The sequence below is a fragment of the Castanea sativa genome, chromosome 12, assembly GCF_040712315.1.
Source record: "Castanea sativa cultivar Marrone di Chiusa Pesio chromosome 12, ASM4071231v1".
NCBI lineage: Eukaryota > Viridiplantae > Streptophyta > Magnoliopsida > Fagales > Fagaceae > Castanea > Castanea sativa.
The window spans coordinates 27,509,641-27,528,560 of NC_134024.1; the positions used below are offsets into that span (position 1 = coordinate 27,509,641).

Consider the following 18,920-nt stretch of genomic DNA (forward strand, 5'->3'; position numbering starts at 1 on the left):
GCACCTGCAAGGCATGGCGAATGAGATCATGTGCTGGGCCTTTCCCACTACGCTGAAGGGCCTCATAAGGGTATGGTTCAGCAGATTGACGCCAAACTCCTTCAGTACCTTCAAGGAGTTGAGTGCCCAGTTTGCTTCGCACTTTATCGGGGGGCACGAGTATAAGAAGTCTACTACCTGCATAATGAACAAAGAGGCCCTCTCAATTAATGAAGTTGACAACAAGATACTCGTGGCTACATTTACCAATGGATTACAGAAGGGGAAGTTTTTTTTTCCCTTGTACAAAAACGACTTGAAATGATGTCGGATGTACTTTACAGGGCTACTAAGTACATGAATGCAAAAGACGCATTGCTTGCCCTAGAAGAGAAGCCCAAGAAGAGGGAAAGACAAGAAGAAGCACAACAAGACAGAGGACAGTAGACAACAAGGACTGGAGACAAATGGGAGGATAGGCACTCCAAACCCCCCACTGGAAGGTTTTCAAGTTTCACCCCACTAAATGCCCCACTCGATCAAGTCTTGATGCAGATCAAGGATGAAAGAGCCTTGACATTTCCTGGCAAGCTGAAAGGAGACCCGAGCAAGAGGTCCAGAGACAAGCACTGCGGCTTTCACCATGATCACGGTCACGATACATCCGACTGCTACAACTTGAAGTAGTAGATAGAAGCCCTTATTAGACAAGGAAAATTTTAAAGATTCATCAGCAAGGAAATAATGGACCAACCACCACAAGAGCAAGCCGCCTGGAGGGAAAATGAGCGTCCTAGGTCACCCCTAGGAGACATAAGGATGATTGTAGGAGGCACCACAACCTTCGATTCAACCAGGAAGGCACGCAAGACCTACCTTAGGATGGTTTAGAACGTCCAGCTAACGAGTTTAGTCCCAAAGATGGCACGCATTAACAACCCTATAATTGGGTTTACAGAGGAGGATGCTCGACATCTCCACCACACACACAACGATGCGCTTGTAGTTAGCATACGGGTCGGGGACTACAACACTCACCGGGTCCTTGTGGATAATGGGAGCTCTGCTGATATACTCTACTACCCAACGTTCCAGCAGATGAGGATTGAAAGAGAACAGCTGGTTCCAACTAATGCGCCACTCGTTGGATTCGGAGGAATAAGAGTATACCCCTTCAATGCAGTCACTTTGCTTGTAATAATCAGTGACTACCCTCAACAGATCACTAAGGATGTCACATTCCTGGTTGTTGATTTTTCGTCCGCTTACAACGCCATCCTGGGACGTCCTGCCCTTAATTCATTGAAGGTCGTAACTTCAACTTACCACCTGATGATCAAATTTCCCACTGAGTATGGAGTGGGAGAGGTACGAGGAGATCAAGTAGCAGCGCGTGAGTGCTATATTGCCATGCTGGAGATGAACAACCATTTACAAACCATATGCATAGAAGAACAGCGAACAGTGGCAAAGCTCGTGAAGGGGTTGGAAGAGGAGCTCCTTGATGACTTTAGGCCTAAGCGAACAACCAAGATCGGCACTCTCACTAGCCTACCAATCCGTCAGGCACTCACAACATTTCTAAAGGAGAACCAGGACGTCTTCGCCTAGAGCTATGAAGACATGCTCGGAATTGATCCTTCGGTAATAGTCCACAAGTTGAATGTATCACCCTTTTTTTCTCCCATCTGTCAGAAAAAACGGGTGTTCTTGCAAGAGCGGGACAAGGACATAGCAGAAGAGGTTCGCAAATTACAGGAAGCAGAATTCATACGAGAAGTATACTACCCCGACTGGCTGGCTAACGTGGTGATGGTCAAAAAGGCTAACGGGAAGTGGAGGATGTGCATGGACTTCACGGACTTAAACAGGGCATGCCCTAAGGATAGCTACCCACTTCCACGAATTAACATCTTGGTGGATTCGACAGCAAGACACTAGTTGCTAAGCTTCATGGACGCATTTTCTAGTTACAACCAAATCAAGCTAGACAAAGCTGATCAGGAGAAGACTTCATTCGTCACTAGCCAGGGTCTCTTCTGCTACAAAATAATGCCATTCAGACTCAAGAACACTGGCGCCACATATCAAAGGTTGATGAACAAAATGTTCACACATCAGATTGGAAGGAACGTTCAAGTCTACGTGGATGACATGTTGGTAAAAATCCAACGAGAAGATAACCATGTGGATGACCTCAAGGAAACCTTTAATACCCTTTGTTCTTACAACATGAAGTTAAATCCGAACAAATGCGCATTTGGGGTGATGGCCAGAAAATTCTTGGGGTTTATGGTATCCTAGAGAGGTATTGAGGTCAACCCGGACAAGATGCGGGCAATAACGGAGATGACACCGCCGATAAACATCAAGGAAGTACAAAGCCTCAACGGCAAAGTAGCCGCACTAAACAGGTTCATTTCAAGAGCAACGGACAAATGCTTGCCCTTCTTCCACACATTGAAGAAGTCATTTGAGTGGACGGCTGAATGTCAGCGAGCATTTGAAGACCTGAAAGCATACCTATCTTCCCTACCATTACTGAGTCCCTCCAAACCAGAGGAAGAATTATTCCTTTATATAGCTGTCTCCCCAGCGGCTGTTAGCACAGCCTTAGTTAAAGAAGAAGACAGGGTACAAAAGCCTGTATACTACACTAGCCGAGCACTCCAAGGTGCAGAAGAGAGGTACCCCTTGATGGAGAAGCTTGCCTTCATGTTAGTGACTGCGGCTCGGAGGCTCAAGCAATACTTCCAGGCCCACAGTATGGTCGTCCTGACAAACAAGCCTCTACAGAGAGCAATGAGTAGCCCTGAAGCCGCTGGACGGATGGCGCTATGGGCAATTGAGTTGAGTGAATTCGACGTTTAACATCACCCACGTACGGCCATGAAAGGGTAAGTCATCGCTAACTTCATCGCAAAATTCACCAACTGGAAGACCAGGGGGCAAGAGCACAACCTCAATGGAGAATCCACACGGACGGGTCGTCCAACAGACAGACCAACGAAGCTAGGATAGTACTTCATTCCCTAGAAGGGGACAAGATTGAATGCATGATCCGACTCGATTTCCCTACGACCAATAACAAGGCAGAGTATGAAGCCTTGAAAACAGGGCTAGATCTAGCCAAAGCAGCAGGAGCCACAAATGTGGTCATGTATTGTGACTCTTAGGAAGTCACAAGTCAAGTAAACGACGACTACGAGTGCAAGGGCGTACGGATGAAGAAGTATCTGGAGCAATCGAAGAATCGAGTGAATGACCTCCAAGATAAGTTTGTTCAAATCCCAAGGGAGGAGAACGGGCAAGCCAGCCGTCTTGCCAAGGCTGCATCAGCAAAACATATGCCCATCCCTAGTCAGGTACTGTCCTTTGTTCAAAATTCACCATTAATAGACAGCGTCAGTGTGCAAGAGATAGGTTCCAAAAGTAACTAGACTATGCCAATAACCTCCTACTTAAAGAACAGCATGCTGCCGGACAACAATGAGGCCATTAGGAAATTAAAGGTTCAAGCAGCACGGTTCGTGCTAGTGAAAGGCATCTTGTACAAAAGGGGTTTCTCCCGTCCGTACCTGAGGTGTCTTAACTCTGAGGAGGCAGACTATGTCATGAGAGAAATCCACGAAGGAATCTGCAAGAACCATTCAGGATCACGATCTTTAGTGCATAAACTGATTCGGGTGGGATAATATTGGCCTACCATGTAAAAGGATGCCCATGCATACATCAAAGCTTGCGACAAGTGTCAGAGGTTTAGCAACCTCATCAAACAACCAACAAAGGAGGTTACCCCAATGACGGCCCCATGGCCTTTCGCTCAATGGGGGTTGGATATCATGGGCTCGTTCCCAACAGCAGTTAGATAGTTGAATATCCTAATAGTCAGTATAGACTACTTCACCAAGTGGGTAAAAGCCAAAGCCCTAGTCACCATCACGAAGAAAAATGTGCGAAGCTTTGTATGGAGGAACATCATTTACAAGTACGGTATACCTAGAGTACTAGTCTCAGATAATGGGAAGCAATTCGACAAGGATTCGTTCAGGGATTTTTGCTCACAGTTAGGAATCAAGAATCACTACTCATCACCTACCTACCCTTAAGCCAGCGGACAAGTCGAGGTCACGAATCAATCCTTGCTCAAAATCGAAAAGACTCGGCTAGAGAGGGCGAAGGGAATATGGCCGGAAGAATTGCCAAGCGTTTTATGGGGTTATAGGATGATGACAAGGATGCCTACAGAATAGACTCTGTTCCGACTAGCATACAGAAGCGAGGTGGTCATTCCGACCGAGGTCGAACTCACAAGCTACAAAGTTGAAAACCATGATGAGAGTAGGAATGATGAAGTTATGCGCCTTCAGCTTGATTTGGTGGACGAAGTCAGGGCAACGGCTGAGCAGAAATTAGCGCGATACCAGGACCTCATGGCCAAGCACTACAACTCCAAAGTCAGACACATGGACTTCCAAGTTAGAGATCTCGTCTTAAGGAAGGTAACGGGTGCCACAAGAGATCTCACCCAAGGAAAGCTAAGACCTAATTGGGAAGGACCCTACAAGATCGTGTCATGGTAAAGGAAAGGCACTTTCCACCTAGAGACACTAGATGGACAAAAGTTGCATCACCCATGAAACACGGAGCACTTGAAGAAATATTACCAATAGACGACTGCACAAACAACTGCACTCCTCATTTCTAGTTTATTTTATTTTAGTTAATTTTTACTATCTGCAATACTTTTTAAGCCCGAAGGGCAGTTTTTATTCTTTAAGAACAATTTCTACATGCGTATTTATCACAATAAGAGGAGTTATTCAAATATGTCATGTGTATGTCTACAGAGATAATTAAGAAGTCCACAAGTGGATGAGTTCATCTCAGACGATGATTTGAATCTATTAAATCCACAAGTGGACGGGTTCATCCCGAGGGATGATTTAAATCTATAAATTCCATAAGTGGACGGGTTCATCCTAATGGATGATTTAAATCAATAACGTCCACAAGTGGACGGGTTCATCCCACGAGATGATTTAAATCTGTGAAGTCCACAAGTGGACGAGTTCATTCCAAGCGATGATTTGAATCTATTAAGTCCTCAAGTGGACATGTCCATCCTTAGGGATGACTTAAGTTTGTGAAGTCCACAAGTGGACGGGTTCATCCCAATGGATGATTTGAAATTATTTGCATAAGTGAACAGGTGAATTTGCAAACATATATTTTCAAATATATAATCAAAATACAAGCAACGGATATCAAAATATTATAGAGGCCCGTAAAGGACAAATGTCTACATGCAAGGCCTAGAAAACAATAGGCAACGGTTAAATTAACAAAAAATATTGTTCTCCCAAAAGATCTTTACATTCAAAAAAGGAAAATAATAATTAAATCAAAGTAAAAAATCTACTGTTGATCACAGGGTTCTCTTCGTCCATCACTTCTGCCGTCTGGTTCCCCTCAAGTGGACGAGCTTCATCTCCAACGGATTTGGCTTGATCTTCACGAGGAGCAGTCTCCTCGTCACCTTGAGGGTCGACAGTGGTGTCATCAGCAAACAACTCATCGGTGCTTTCGAAGTAGACGAGTTGGACTAGAGTCTAGGCCTGGGCATCAATTGAAATATGGGACAGGTCCAGGTCCAGGTCCGAGAAAGAGGCCTTGACTTGATACAAGCAATCGTCAAAGCCGTCAACAAAAGAGCCACTAAGCTCCTTTAGAAGGGCATTGGAGTCACAATATTCTTTTATAACATCTTCCTTAGTCTGACGGAGTTTATCCTTAGCATCATTGATCTCTCCCTCCTTGTCCTCGAGGACTTTTCTCAGCACCTCCGTCTGCTTCTCCAACTCACCCCAGAGTTGCTTCGAAGCGGCAAGCTTTTTCTCCTGGACCGCCTTCCAGGCCTTCAGCTCCCCTAGCTCCGCCTCCATTGCCTTCCCCTTCGCCCTCACACGGTCCACTAGCGTCTCAATGGGATAGGCAACGATCCATTAGCCCCTTCATAATAAGCATCCCCTGCAAAAATCAGAAACAAGGGTTAGAAAAGTAAGGAGACGACTTGACGGAAAGAAGAAAAGGATAGATGTACATATCTGTGCAATGTTAAAAAGACCTATCTCCCCTATAACCTCGGTTGCATGGTTGCTTAAGTCCTCATAGTCATCATCTTTGATGATGGACGAAAGTTGCTTAAATGCGTACCGATGGGAATATGGTATCTTTCCCTAAAGGTCTCGAAGTGTTTTACCTTGATGCTAGAGTTGATGTCATTTACAGTCCATAACAGGAGAAGGATAAACTCCCTAAGGCCATCAAGACCTATGACAGATTGAATGGGAGGATCAACGAAGTATACGTCTTCATTGTTTGAATCCCCACCTGAACCACCCTCTGATCTGACCACATCCACGTCCTTATCCTCCTCTGCGGAAGGAGAATTGGCAGATGGAACCCTTTCATCATAAGAGGTGCTGGGGTCATCCTGACCTGACTGATATGTCTCATTGTAGCCCGTTTCTTCGCAGACACACGATTGATCACTCAACGCCTCACTAGACATCTATCACCTACACGTGACATCTATCACCTACACGTAACGGATAAACCCCTAAGACTCTACAGGTCTACACAGGCGATGGGCATGCAACATTTAAAGTGAATAGCAAAAAATTTCAGCGTAAGAAGGACACTTATAGTTGAATGATGCAAAGAAAGCAACGGAGAAGGCAAGGCAAACAGTCACACCAAGCAACGAAGAAGACGTAGCTGAAAAAGCAAGTAGACGGTAGCACTCTAGCACTGAAAATTTTTGTGGAAAGTAAAAATGAAAGGGAGAAGCTACATATATATAGAGCGAACGGCACGGAAGACGAAAGGACACTTCGGTCCGAGTGATTAACCACTAAAAACATGCCACGTGCCCTTACTGCATTAATGGCTCTAGGCTAGCCTATCAATTAGAATACATTTTCTAAGGGTTAAGTTAGACCGTCAGTCCACAGGTTTTGTCCGGAAAATAAGGCGACGGACCCATAGAGTGAGGGGGCAATTGAAGAGGATAAAATTAAGGTAGACAAACTCGTTCAATAAAATCTGCCATGGGCTACAGTACCGGAATAATGGATGATCAAAACATAAGAAGAAGAAGACGAATCATGTCCAAGGAGGACGAACTCTCCCTGATGGATGGATTCCAAGTAAACGGATACAAAATGGATAGGTGGCAAAGCTATGTGACATCCACATGGCTTAAGTGGTCTACAAGAAACTTCAAATGAAAATGTCTTGTGCCCCATGATTAACCCTAATCAACAAAATCTCTATATGGAAAAGATCCCATAAAATACGTATATTTATGAGGATCTTCCCTACAAGGAAACATCTTCTTCACCAAGAAACAAAAGTCGGCTCTACACTACTATAAAAACCCAAAACCCTCAGAAATCAAGGTACGCATAATTTACCTTAGCTCTAGCAGTCTAGATTTAGAGTTGTGAAAGTTCTCTAACTTAACCTTCAAAGGGTATTTGGCCAATACCACAACGGTACTCTTTGTATAGTCTTCTTCTTTTTGTTGCGCAGGTCTTGTTCAAGTAGAGTGTACAGGGACCGTGTAGCTTACTGACGATTTTTGGCATCATCAGTGACCACCAATAATAGTCAGTAACAACCTGTCATTTAGGATTTATTATAAAAGAATTATGAAAAATGTTGTGAATGTAGCATTTTTTGCCTTTTTTTTTTTAAATATTATTTTATTTATTAACTAATATTTGTGCTTAATTAATACTATTACAAAGAAAGAAATAATATTATTTGTTAAAATTATGGGTTTTTTTTTACTTAGGGGCTTTAGTCCATTGTCTCTTTCGCTTATACCGTAGAACTGGCTCTCTGTAGGAACCGTTCTTGTGTTTAGGGTATGATTTTATTTATTACGTATAATTCTAATCTTCAGAATAGAACGTCAATGACTTAATATTAAATGGCCTTTTTTAGTTCAAAGGTAGCAATCTAGTGTTAATTATATCTGTCATTGATCAGAGATGACATTTACAGTGTAAGTCAATAACTTGCTCTGTATAAATCCTTAATGAAGTGGATATGAAAGATAATTAAACGAAGATGAAATGCTATCTACTCATCTAAAAGAAAAAACGAAGATGGAAATGGATTCAAATTTTATAACTCGAGAGTAGAGGTGTATGTTTACACATCATTTTGATGGCTTGGGCCTTGTATTTTAATTGGGCAATTGAACAGTTTTGTGGTTTGAGGGATGAAAAATGAGCCTGTTTGAGCTTGATTGTGAATCTATATGTGGGCTTTATATAGTGAGCTTGAAACATTTGTAAAAGCTAAAAGCCCGTGTTCTGGCCTTAAACATAAAAATAAGACCTAGCCTGCTATATTTGTCACAAATCCAGAGTAATTAACCTAAGTTAAGGATTATAATTTGGCTGCATTCAATACGTCCTAACCACATCCCACAAATTTAGTAGGTGCCTTGGGGGTGTTTTCCATTAGCAAGACCCAAAAACATGATAATGGTCAAAGTTCTTAAGTGTTTCGGTCGATATTAATATTTAGTAGATTCTCCTAAAATGTACTAAATAAAATATCAGGTTGTATTATGAAATTTTTGGATATTTCAGTTTTTGTATTGTGTTTTATTATATACACAATGGTTGATTTACATGGGGTTATATATTATGCTTGAATCAAGGATAATTAATATGAATTTACTTAGGATATAATAAGAGGACATAACTAAGGTACCTACATGGTAAAAAAATGAAAGAGCATATAGTATACACATTAACTCATAAAATATGTGCATATACTAGCTTTGAATTTTTCGTTCCCAACAGAAGTTGATGTAAAGATTTGAAACAAAAAGACTTACCAAAAAATAATACTCTATTCCAAGGAGCATAAATTGTAGCTGTCAATTCCTAAGGCAGGGCATGGATCCTTGGATTGTGCTGTTACTGGTGTCATCTCTAAATCAGCAATGGATTTAATTAGCAAGTAAATTTTGCTTGAATGACATGGGTGCATGGATTTAATTAGAAAGTATTTCTACCAGGCTGGTTCCTTGCTGGTAGCTAGGCTGGTAGTGTGTCTATATGAGTTTTTTCTTCGTTAGCTTTCGAAGGACGGATTTCTCCAGGGACGTTGAGTTCAGGGATGAGTTTAGAAAGTGCATGGCTTTTGTATACCTAAAGTAGGTTGCGTCAACATCGTTAAGGTTTTGTAATTTTGATTTAATAATGCTCATCATTTGCAATACTTTTTGTGTTACATTTTATATTCCTCCAATCACAGTTTGTCATGTATTATTGTTATTTTCCTTATAATATAATCAAAGTTTAAAATAAAAAAAGGTCAGACACATGACAACTTATAATTAGTGCAACATAAAGTAAAACACAAAAAATAATATAGATTAGGCCTTGAGATGCATCTTTAATATTCAATCAGAGGTGTGACAGACAAGCGAATAAAAATAAAACTATTCCAACCTACGTGTTACTTGCAAGCACACCACCATTTAGTAGAAGAAATAGGGAGGGCAGGTATAGTTGAATTTTCAACTCAGCCCTTAATTAATCATATGGTTGTGAGACAGTTTAAATGGGTTTGAAGTGGATTTAGCTTCAAATTTTTACATTTGATAAAGTTTGATAATAAAATAACTCTAATGTTAATTTTATTTAGACAAACCATGCATATATAATAAAATTAAGCGTGCATCTCAATCTCTTAGGTACTTTTTAATTTAGTTTAGAAGTATTTACAAATGCTTAAATTAGTCAAATAATATTTTGGCTAACCCGATTTGATCCAACCATACAACTTATGACAGTATAAATATGGATGGGCTTGGAGTGGGTTTCAGTTTTTCAAATATAATTACTAAATAAGATGGATTTAATATGTAATTCCTAAAATCTAATAGGGTTTAGTAAGGGTATGTACGTAAAAGGAAAAGATTTAGATACAGTACTTATATGATGTTTCTTAAGTTCCCCTCTTAAGATTTTGCCATGTAGCTTTTTTTTCATAGAATAGAAGTGTATTAATTAGTTAAGTAACCACATGGCATGAAACCCCAAAGTCATATGCTTGGCACAAAATCTCATCATAATTGGTTTAAAATTTCTATTGAGCTGGACTTTGGGTGTGTTCCAAATACTTTTTGTGAGTCCCACATTAATTAGAAGTGGAGTGGTTTTAGGACCACAATTTATGTCACAACTCACAATTTGTCACTTTCAAATAGATCTATCATTTTTTTCCACTTCTCACAATTTGTCACATTACAGTTATATAGCAAAATTGTGAAAAAAAAAAAAAAAAAAAAAAAAAAAGAGAAGAAGAAGAAGAAGATTATGATGCTAGATTTTGTCTAAGAAGTGTTCTCTTTTTTGGATATGTACAATTTTGTGGGTTCTCTTTAGTATATTTAGTTAGGACCTCGTTTTATGAATGGGTCTTATCTATATAATACCTATGTGCCTTCCCCTGATTTTATCATATTTATTTTTCTTATGGTATAGACCATTTCATTCTTGGGCTATAAGCTTGTTTGGGCCTTATAGCCATTTATTACTAATGCGGCTTTGGAAACTACCTGATTTATAAATTTGTCCAAGTCAGAGGGTAGCTTCGCTTCTCTCTCTCTCTCTCTCTCTCAGATCGTCTTGCTCTTTGAAACAAGAATAAATCTGGTTCCTCTCTTCTTTCTGTTGGCAAGGAAAGGTTGCTTGAACTTTTGTACTTGCAAGTGTAAACACGAAGTTATATGAGATTGTATAATCTTGGGAAATTGATTGGCTAAGTAACCGTTATGCACTAACTAATCACTACGGGTGACACGAAAAAACTTTTAAGGACAAAGAATATGCATGATTCTATAGCTTGATAAGATTGTTCCCAAATAAACAAAATTTGGGATACAATTTCACAAAGTTATAGAATTACGTAAATTCATTGTTTGTAATTAATTATTCTTTGTGGTTTTCAGAATATTTTTTTTCTTTTTTTTCTTTTTTTTTGGGTTAAATTTTTAGATTTATTTTTGTTAAGAAAAAATGTGTTGTCAATTAAAAAAAAAAAGTTCAATTGGACAAATCTTGAGAATTCAATCCTATAGAAACCAGTTCTATGGGGAAATTTGGGGAAAAGTTGAAAACTAAGAATTGAAGTAGGCTTAGAGGCACAAAATGATATTTTTCTTTAAGATAATATTTGCCCAACATTAACACAACCAAGATTGCTAATCAAATCATCTCTAAGACATAATTAAATAAAGATTTTTCAAGACAAGTAGCAGTCTTGGAGAATCCTATACAACTTTCTCCCTCTGGTCGGCAAAAGCTATAAAAATTTGTAAATAACGGATGTCAATTTATAAACAATAAAGAATTATTAATGAGAAGGCACTTTTAAAAGGTCACTTATATTTAGGCAAACACTCTAAACTTTGTATTGTTAGGTACCCAAACAGATTTATACATTCTAATTGTCAAGTTACAAAAAATGTCTTGTTAGTATGAGTATTTATTAATGAACTATTTTAAAAAAAGATTTAATACCATTTTTATTAAAAATATTTATAAAAAAAAAAGTAACTTTTCTTAAACTTTTTCGTTGAAAAAAAATGTGTGACGGTTCATCTCTAATCATTAACTCCTTCAATAATTATAAAATAAAAGCATCACCATATTGGGTTCCACGTCCACCCCTTCTAGCACATACATATATTATAATAAACCCTTTACGTGAGATAGATACATGTTCTGAGCATAATATAAGCCCATCGCACTTTGCTCCACAACTTTTCCACAAGTGGCCAACCATTATTTGATGGTAGCCTCAATTATCTCAGCTGTCATTTGTACTGAACTCCTCCACTTTGTTGTTTAACAAGTTGTGTGTGGTAACTTATTATTTTCAAATAGGAACATCATTTTTATTACTCAACAGCCAACACTCACTGCTCACAACTTACCATCAACATCTTGTTAAATAAATTGTGATTGTGAGTTCCAATTAACTCAACTGATAAAGTCAGTATAAAAGATCTGAGATTCAATCATCGCTTACACCAAAAACTAATTGATGTCTTAGTCTAATAATAAAGAACTATCATCACGAGCGGACGCCATAAGTGAAAAATCTCTCAAAAAAATAAATAAATAAATTGTGATTGAAATTTTCATCATCATATTATTATTATTATCTAAGAATTAAGATGACAAAGGTGGTTTTTTAAAATAAAATAAAATAAAACCATCTCATAGGAAGAGTCAGTGAGTCGAATCTGAATTCATCCATTTGGAGGAGAGTCACTAAAATTAATGAAGAAGCCTTCTCCTCATTGGCTACAATAACGCAAGTTTTTACATTTTATTATTAAGTTAGAGGTGAAAATATTATTTTAGTCCTTACATTCTAGTAACAGTCAGTTTAGTCCCTATTATTTTTAACTTATAGTTAATTTAGTTTTTAACGTTAACTCACTAACGAAAAATACTTACGTGGTAAACAGTTTTCCTTATTGGCACACACATAACTAACATAAAATCAATTAATTAAGTATTAGTTTCTCAAAAAAAAAATTAATTCAGTATTAAAAAAGCCACATAAGCATTTTAATAATAAAAGAAATCCATGTTAGGCACAAAATTTCTTAAAAGATTAATTAAAAGGAAAAAATAAATAAATAAAACGAATTTTTTAAAAGAATCCTCTCTTTCTTTTATTTTCTTTAGAATTCTTGCACTTTCTATTTTCCAAACACAATACCCAACAACACCCAACACCCAGCAACACCACAATATGAAATCAAAGTCATGGTCTAAGGGACCTAGTCCTAGAAGCGGTCTGTGACTGCTGTAATTGGTTGAATTTTATTTTTACTTCAAATCATTATCGGCATTATTTTTTTTATTGAAAAATTTAAGAATACCCTAAAAATATTGGTTTTGTTTTTAGGGAGAGAGAGAGATTCAACTTATGGTATCCGCTCTTGATGATAATTCTTTTAGTGTAGACGGAGATTAAACCCCAGATTTCTTATTCAACCATTAGAAATTTTACCAATTAAGCTAACTGAAACCTATTAAAACATTGGTTTAAGATACACTTTAAGAAACTTTTATTGGAAAATACAAGAATAATTCATTTATTTTACAGCTTTTTATATTTTTCATGAAAATGGTGTTAAAATTTTTTCTGAAATAGTTTATTAACAATTAGTCTAAAACCACTTCTAAACAAGATTTTTTTTAAGAAGGAAAACTTATTACGCATAATTTATTGCACACACATTTACCCATCTAAAATTGCACTTAAAAAAATTGAGGAGAGGTGACTTAAAATTTTAAGTAATAATTAATAAACATTGCTCTTTTCTATATGCCATTAATATATATCCATGGTGTACCAAAAAATATGAAAAATAATTAAAATAATAATTCTCAGTCTAGAAACTTTCTGTTTCGTTATTGAATTTTGAAAATTTATTAGATACTCCACGATAATTTTCTTGAATTTCAAGCAAAGTATAAGCGTAAAAATAGGGAGGGGGCATGCAGATGCGGAGACTGGAAAAAGACGTCCACGTGTCCAGGAAGACAGAGCGCGTACTTGTTACATCGTACCTAATCGAGTAGTAGTCCAACAACGTTTTTTCTTGCTACGTCCACAATATTTTTATAATATTTTTACAACAAATCATAGGTGGTTAGTTGTTATTGGTTCAAATTTGAACCTAACACTAAGATTACTTTTTTGCCCCAACAACAAATTTGAACCTAACACTAAGATTATTTTTTTGCCCCAACAATAACAACCAGTAACATCCTGCCACTTAGGATTTGTTGTAAAAATGTTATGAAAATGTTATGGACATATCATTTCTCATATATATATATATGGAAAATTATTAGTTACTCCCAGATTATTATAAATGTGTATTCTTTCCTCTTACATGAATAGTAAATCTCATCACAAATTTAAATAGTAAGACCCACTATTCATGTGAAAGAAGAAAGTACGCATTTATGGTGCTATTAATCTACCTAATAATTTTCCTATATATGTTAAGATTCTCATTGCACTTGGAAGAAGAATAGTCCCACGCATTCAATTCTCTGTCGTCGATAACCCTTTTTAGTTTATAGCTTTTAGAGTCCTCTCATAAAAGGTCTCTTTCTTTCTTTCTTTCTATATGTGCCCAGTCCACGCAATTTTCCAAAACCGCTAAGGGTGATCTCACCCCCTTTCTACAAGTTTCTAAAGTCTTCTTCTTGTCTACTTGTAAGTCTTTTCACTCTCTTTTACTCATGTCTCTAATTCAAGTTATAGACTTTCATGCTGGTTTATGTAAATTTGCTTGTTTTAGTTGTTGGGTTTCTTTCCTTTTTGTGCTTTGACTCTAGTTTTGTTGTGAACCTTTTATTTCTGGGTCTGTTTTCTTGGTTGCTTTATTGAGGACCTTAAACTGTAAATTCTTCCCAGTGAGTTTTTAAATTGTAATTTCTGGATTGGGTTGTGATTGTTAGAGTTTTCTTCATTGATCAAGCTTCCTTCTTTTTTGTGTAGCTTAACTGCGAAGTTGGAGAAGTTTGAACTGTAATTATTTTGAGTTTTTGTTTTGGTGGAAATTTGCTTCTTGAAATTGAATTGAAATTTAGAAAGCAGAACTTGAACGATTCTTAATCTTATTGCAATTGGGCAATTACTGGTTAATCGTTCCTGATCAATGCAGACTCGTTATCTGCCCCCCAGTCCTTGTTCATTATTAATTTACAGGGTCTTAACTATGTATGTTTTAAGATTCTAAAGCAGCTTTGCAATTATAAGCAAACCATGATAAATGAAAACCTTCATACTCTATAATCTTTTTATTATTATTTTTTTTCTTATTAGCCAATCTGTCCCTCTTTGATATCACAAAAAAGATAGAAGAAAAAAGTCTAATTAGCAAAGCCCTTTTCATTGTTTATTGGTAATTTTTCTATAATTGATATTAGTCATGAAATTGTTTCTTTGAGGCAAGAATGTCAATTTTTCTCTTTCGGGGAAGGGCTTGCTAGTCTCTTAAAGCACAGAAAGGCAGCTCGCAGAATCTTCTGTCACTGTACGGAGATTCTAGCCTTTTGCCCCCTATTGGACAAAATATTTGGCAATATGCCCCTGTTTCAATACGCCCCTATATAGTTTGGAAATAGGGGCATATTGCCAAATATTTTGCCCAATAGGGGCAAAAGGCTAGAATCCCCAATGTTATTGTCCATTTGTTTTATCATCATAACTGATTCTCAGCTTCAAATTTTGTTTAAAGAAGTATTAATATATGCTAAGCATTGATGCTTCCACACTGTCTGGTTCTTTAATAGAAGCATATCCAATGACATTATTAAAAAGTTGTCAATTTAGATGAAGATGATGTGCCCTACTTGTTCTATTTATCCCTCTCATTCCCCTGCCCTTCATTCTCTCTCTCTCTCTCTCTCTCTCTCTCTCTCTCTCATATGCGTGAATGCGCACACACAATATTCTCCACTTCAAATCTAATCTTGTGGGTAGAGCAAAATTTATTAACACTGTTCACTACTTCTGATTCCTCTGTTCTCCCCCCCTCTTTCCTTTTTTTTAGCAATGTATTTTTTTAAAAGAATATATTATTGAAAGGTCTGCTTTAAATGAAAGATGCAGTGAGCAGAACTATATTTAAAAGTCACTCTTAACTTGTCTAAAACAAAGAAAATTAAGGCAGTAGGCTTCTTATTTGTAAGATTTATTTTACTTGAGAATGTAATTCCGCTAAGTTGTTGAATTTCGAAGCACTAGAATTTCTTAGGTTGTTCTTTAAAAGAAAGATACAATGTGCAAATCTTTCTTACAAAAACATTCTTTTGCATAAATTAATGGAAACTGTGGCAGTAGTCTGCTTAAATGTAAACTTTATATTGCGTAGGAATATTGTAGCAATATGTTGTTGAAATTCTTAGGGTTTGACACTGATATGATGCCTTCACTAAAGCATTAAATGTAGAATTAAAAACCAATGGGGTTGTCATTTTTGGTCATCATCTCTGTTGCTACTATGGAGATTTACTCATCACTACATTTTGTATTACAATATTGATTAAACACATACCTATGCACATGAGCGAGTGTGTGTGTGTGTGTGTGTGTGTGTGTGTGTGTGTGGTCATGTATGTGTTGTAACCAATCTTTTATCCACTTTCTTGGAGAAAATAAGACGCTAACTGACCTCCCTGTTACCATTCATTTGCAGACCTTTGCATACCCTTGGTTCTTGAATTCCTGTGTTTGATATCCAAAGTTGACACGAAAGAGCTCAACTTTTCACTCTGCCTATAACATCCTACAAGCTCATGCTTATCAAATAATGCAGCTATATCATCACCCATACTCTCTCGACAGCCAAAAGGTGAGACTTGCTTTGGAAGAGAAAGGCATTGATTACACATCATACCATGTCAATCCTGTAACAGGCAAGAACATGGACTCCTCATTCTTCAGGATGAATCCAAGTGGAAAACTCCCCGTTTTCAAGAATGGTGCTCATATCATTTTCAACACAATAGAGATTATCCAGTATGTCTTTATTCTTCACTCACCATTTTGCGGTCACTTTATATATTGGAAAATACAGGATGTGTTTGGAAGCATTTCAAAATTTGAATCTCATCATAACATTTAAATTTCCTTATACAGAAGAATCTATAATGTTGTTCAAAAGGATAGAAACATTTAGATGAATGGTCACGGGTTTGGATCCTCTCATGTTAGTCCGTAGCATGATGAAGTAGTATTTGTTTTATCACACCACAAAATTAAATTAAGCAAAGCTGTGAATAAAAATGCACCAACAGACCCTCGAACTTAAAAATCATTAGAACAGAGTTTTCTAGAACTTAACAATTGGGTTTGTTTGTAAATGCTGTTTATCATCTCTTCCTGCTCTCTCTCTCTCTCTTGGCAATTCAAAATTGTCTTATTCCTTATCCATTTCTCTCTCTAAAATATATATACCATAAAGCCTCGCCCAGATACTGTCAGGCCATAGAATTCACTCATACTCTCAAAACTGTCCTGCTCTCCTTGTCTCTCCACCTGAACCTGCAGATTGTGTCTTGTTTTATTCTATCTGAGGTTTTGTCTTGGCTTCATTCACTCTCAAAACCCATGGGGATGGTGGTTGCCAAAACTCCATATCCTTGTTACATGTCGTCTTCTTCAACACTTGACAACAGAATAATCCAATAGTCAATTGTCCATCATGGTGGGGTTCCCAGATGAGCCACATTACCAGCTATGTTGACTTCAATTCTGGTGGGGAAATCTTTTTTTCACCCAAAACAATGACATATTTGATCATCTTGAGTGAAACGCTTTGTTGGGAAAATGTTGAACAACTTTTTTTTTTTGCTTAGGATTTATCTTTGCATTTTGGTAATCAACGTGCTTGCTATTACTTTCAAATTTCTCCCTTTCTCCTTCTCTCCCTTGTCTCCCACTCGTCCTATTTTGGGAGTGTGGAAGGCATCCATATTTGAGATTGTCTTGAATTATATCTTTACTGAAGACTATAGGAAAGATAATAATGTGAAATAAAAATTTTCAGGTATTTAGAAAGAATCGCAGCTGTCTCGTCAGGTGGTGACAATATCTCCTTTAGTGGCAGAGAAGTGGTTGCATGGATGCAGAAGATACAAGAGTGGAACCCTAAGTTCTTCACACTTTCCCACATCCCAGATAAGTACCGCTTCTATGTTTCCAAATTCATAAGGCAGGTGCTGATTGCTCGGATGGCTGAATGTCCTGATCTAGCAGGAGCTTACCATCATAAGCTAAGAGAAGCATATGAGACAGAGGAAAAGTTGAAGAACAAGAATGTTTTGCAAGGGAACAGGGAGCATTTAATTAGACTTCTTGACGAAGTTGAAACACAGCTGAATGAAGCACAATATTTAGCAGGGGAAGAGTTTAGCATGGCAGATGTAATGCTCATCCCAGTGCTGGCTCGCTTAGTACTCTTGGATTTGAAAGATGAGTACATAAATAGCAGGCCAAACATTGCTGAGTACTGGGTTTTGGTGCAGCAGAGGCCTAGTTATAAGAAGGTGATTGGGAGGTACTTTGATGGCTGGAGAAGGTACAAAACACTGGTAAAAACTTGGTGCTTCGTTCGTATTAGAAGTGTGCTAAGAAGATATTGATGAAATATATATATACATATATATATATATATATATATAGCTCAGGGTTGACAGAATATTGAGAGAAAAATCTGATTTTTATGTTGTATTCGAGGTTGTTCATTTAATGGGGGAAAATAAGCAATTCTTGTTTTTGGTTTCTTCTTATTTTGGGGGTCACCAGAAAAGAAAAAAAAAAAGGTGGGAGGAACTGGTTGGCTGAAAGATAAACTTTTATTTGGATTATTTGGTTAGATAAGCAAAAAGAGATGCATTTTGAGTTTTGGGTCTTGCTAATGCAGTTTTGATGGCTAACCTTGGACTGTTAAAGAATACTATTATTAATATTGGGTATATGATTTTCACCTTATATTGATTAGCATGGTCATTTGACTCATTTCTCACTAAAGTTATTCAATCAAATCGGCAACATGAAGCAAATATGTGTGATGCAGAGTTTATGAGCATTTGGGACTGTAAACATTATACGAGCATGAGTGCGGAAATAAACAGTGTTGCTAACCCATACTAAAAGGTAGATCTTCAAAAATTATATATATAAATCTCTCCAATCCCTAAGATGAATTAAATTGAAAACAATATAACACAAATCGTATGTACTAATGAAATTATATGTTGAAAAAAATTATAATAATAAACAGTTTGTAGATTATGTATCTTACG

At 37.3% G+C, this 18,920-nt stretch overlaps 1 protein-coding gene across 1 annotated transcript; it reads left to right on the forward strand.

The window, feature by feature from the left end:
- Positions 1-14,125: 14,125 nt before the first annotated feature.
- Positions 14,126-18,606, forward strand: LOC142618841 (glutathione S-transferase TCHQD). Its single transcript, XM_075791874.1, has 3 exons — positions 14,126-14,322; positions 16,310-16,632; positions 17,663-18,606. The coding sequence occupies exons 2-3, from the start codon at positions 16,424-16,426 to the stop codon at positions 18,255-18,257; spliced, it is 804 nt and encodes a 267-aa protein (XP_075647989.1). The 5' UTR covers positions 14,126-14,322; positions 16,310-16,423; the 3' UTR covers positions 18,258-18,606.
- Positions 18,607-18,920: the final 314 nt, after the last annotated feature.

What these genes read in the sequence shown, in the direction of transcription:
- LOC142618841 (XM_075791874.1), top strand. Translation starts at nt 16,424, where the DNA reads ATGCAGCTATATCATCACCCATACTCTCTCGACAGCCAAAAGGTGAGA. An exon ending in AACACAATAGAGATTATCCA is followed by an intron (nt 16,633 to 17,662) that starts GTATGTCTTTAT and finishes AAAAATTTTCAG; the next exon opens with GTATTTAGAAAGAATCGCAG.